This window comes from Triticum aestivum, chromosome 4B, assembly GCF_018294505.1.
Source record: "Triticum aestivum cultivar Chinese Spring chromosome 4B, IWGSC CS RefSeq v2.1, whole genome shotgun sequence".
Lineage (NCBI taxonomy): Eukaryota > Viridiplantae > Streptophyta > Magnoliopsida > Poales > Poaceae > Triticum > Triticum aestivum.
In genome coordinates this window covers 465277541-465279934 of record NC_057804.1, presented here as the reverse complement: position 1 = coordinate 465279934, position 2394 = coordinate 465277541, and the positions used below count along the sequence as shown (strand labels likewise).

The following is a 2394-nucleotide window of genomic DNA, read 5'->3' as shown; positions in this document are numbered from 1 at the left end:
AAAGAACGGAGGGACAGATCTTCAATAGCATACTTCGAGCCCTGGCAACAGGTTAGTTGACCTTTCTTTTAATCCTGTAGTTTGATCCTTCATAAACATAAGAAGTTTTGGCAGTTCAGTCTTATATTTAGGAACAGAGGTAGTACTTTTAAATTTTTTATCTTCAACTTAGAGATTTGTAGTTCAGATTTTCTTTAGATGTTTTCAGCAAAACTTTCATCTCTTACGGTGGATAGCAGGAGAACTCCAAAACAAAATCAACCCCGCGCGGAGCATCTGCAGTTTAAGGGCAGGGTCCCAGTATAGTAACTATTGATCACCCCATCACCAAGACGCCAAGAAGTTCATGAGATTTTTAGCATGCATTCCGAAATTCACTCTTAGATACAAGGGTCACCTTCTGACATCATCGATTAGCATGAGGTTTTGACCCATATGCAGCAGACTTAAACAAACAGATTATACAAAGCAAAAACTGACAGTTTGCTGAAGGTTTTACACATCCAAGCAACAAATAATAGTAATAAAACGATTAACATTGTGTTCAAGATTTTACATCCAAGCAGCAACTGATAGTTATTACTAAGGAACAGATATTACCGCACATTAGAAGAGCTCCTGGAAAACAGATGTCCCCTCCTCAAGAAGAAATAATCAGTGCCCAAGCAATTCTGGGTCCCCAACGTACTCTGCAATCTGATCATATTTCACACGCACCATGTCTTTTGTATCCGCATCCTCCACTACTGCAGTCTCTGCCTCTGAATTCTTCTCTACCAGATGCCCATACACACCCTTGTGCTTCCCACAGAGCACAAGCACTTGCCCGTTTGTCCGTGGCAGGACCGTTTCAAGCATATCCTGCTCCACCCCCTGCACAAGCTCTGACCCATCATCCATCATTATGTCACATGTCGTTGGTCCAACCACATCAACAATTTTTGCCTTCTGCAGGTACAACCTTCTGCTGAACCTCTCATTAACAACTCTAACCCTAATATTGCTCTGTAACCAGCGCACTTTGTTACCAACATCACGGCTACTCTTTTCTTCTCGACTATCCCGAGAATTTCTCTCTTTCTCTCGAACCACCCTATCAGCCCTAAGATCACCAGATCTCTTCTGCCGGGCACTTGAATCCCTCTCCCGGACTCTGTCTTCCTTGTCCCTATCTCTCTTCTTTGCATTTCCATTCTCTGCGGACTTCTTTCCACCATTCTCTGTCGGCTTCTTTCCACCAATAACCCAGTCGCCAGAGCGAGTCTTCTTAGGGTCTGCCTCAGAAGGGTCGTAGCCTAATCCCAGCGTACCGGCACGGCGGTTATACTCAACAACCTTGGTATCTTCCTTGTTATTGCGGCCGAGCCCTTTGCCTTCTGACCAGCCGTAACCAGCAAGGAGGGCAGCACCGAAGCCCTCCACAGGCACCTCCGCAAACTCGTCTATACCACGGTGGTCGGGGAGGCTGGCCATGTCCTCCTTGTACCGTCGCAGCATAAGGTCACCGCTGGAGCCGCCATCTCTGGCTGGAGAGGTCGGCTTCTTCTCTGGTTCCTTGGAAGACTGCGTCTTCCCCGGCTCCGTGGCGTCGGCCTCAGCGTCGGCATCGGCGCCGCGTCGGGTGAGGCCATACCCTATGTGGGAGGAGGGATTGTCCGGGGCCTCGGAGGTGTCGAGCACGAATGTGGGGCCACCGGCGGTGGAGGCGGCGAGGGCGGCCTCCTCCTCGGGGGTCGGGAGGGAGGAGGGTTTGCGGGAGCGGTGGTTGAGGAAGTGGCCGGAGTTGGGGAGGGGCGCGATGACGGCGGACGCGGCGCCGGCGGCTAGGGTTTGCGACGGATCGAACTCGGTGACGAATTGCTGGGCGGGGGCAGCGGCCGCGGAAGCGGAGTTGCCGCTAGCGGCGGAGGAATCAGCGCCGGCGGCGGGGCGGGGCTTGGGCGGCCTTAGCTTGGAAGGGATGGAGAAGGACAGCTTCTTCTCCTTCTCCATGGCGGCGGCGATTTGGGGGAAAGCGTGTGGAGTCTGTGGGGGACGCAGAAACACGAAAAAAATAGTACTAGTAGTACAGGAAAGAACGAACCGAGTTCGTGTGACGTTGAGACTGGGTATCGGCTGAGCCCCCCAGTGGTCCACTGGAAAGGCTTTCTGTATATTTATGGGTTTGGCCCACCAAAGGTAACAGCGGGCTGCCAGATCAGTGGGCTGGAACGGGCGCTTAGGGCGCGCCTATGAACGGCCTGAAGCGAGCGCCTAAATGTTTCTGCTGTAGACAAAAAATATACCATGTACTCCCTCCATTCCTAAATGTTTGTCTTTTAGAGATTTCAAATGGACCGGCACATACGGATGTATATAGACATATTTGAGTGTAGATTCACTCATTTTACTTCG

General features: G+C 51.1%; 1 protein-coding gene across 4 annotated transcripts in view; it reads right to left on the bottom strand.

Annotated features, from left to right (window-relative positions):
* LOC123092738 (protein MOS2) overlaps window positions 1-2120 on the bottom strand; it is a 5128-nt gene extending 3008 nt beyond the window's left edge. For 2 of the 4 annotated variants that reach the window (XR_006444823.1, XR_006444824.1), the window contains exon 1: window positions 601-2120. Coding sequence is in view for 2 of the 4 variants with exons in the window: in XM_044514557.1 (XP_044370492.1) it covers window positions 655-1992 (1338 nt within the window). In the remaining 2 variants the exon portion in view is untranslated. The remainder of the gene's footprint in view (window positions 1-600) is intronic. The other 2 variants (XM_044514557.1, XM_044514558.1) reach the window with 1 other exon arrangement.
* Between the last annotated feature and the right edge of the window lie 274 nt (window positions 2121-2394).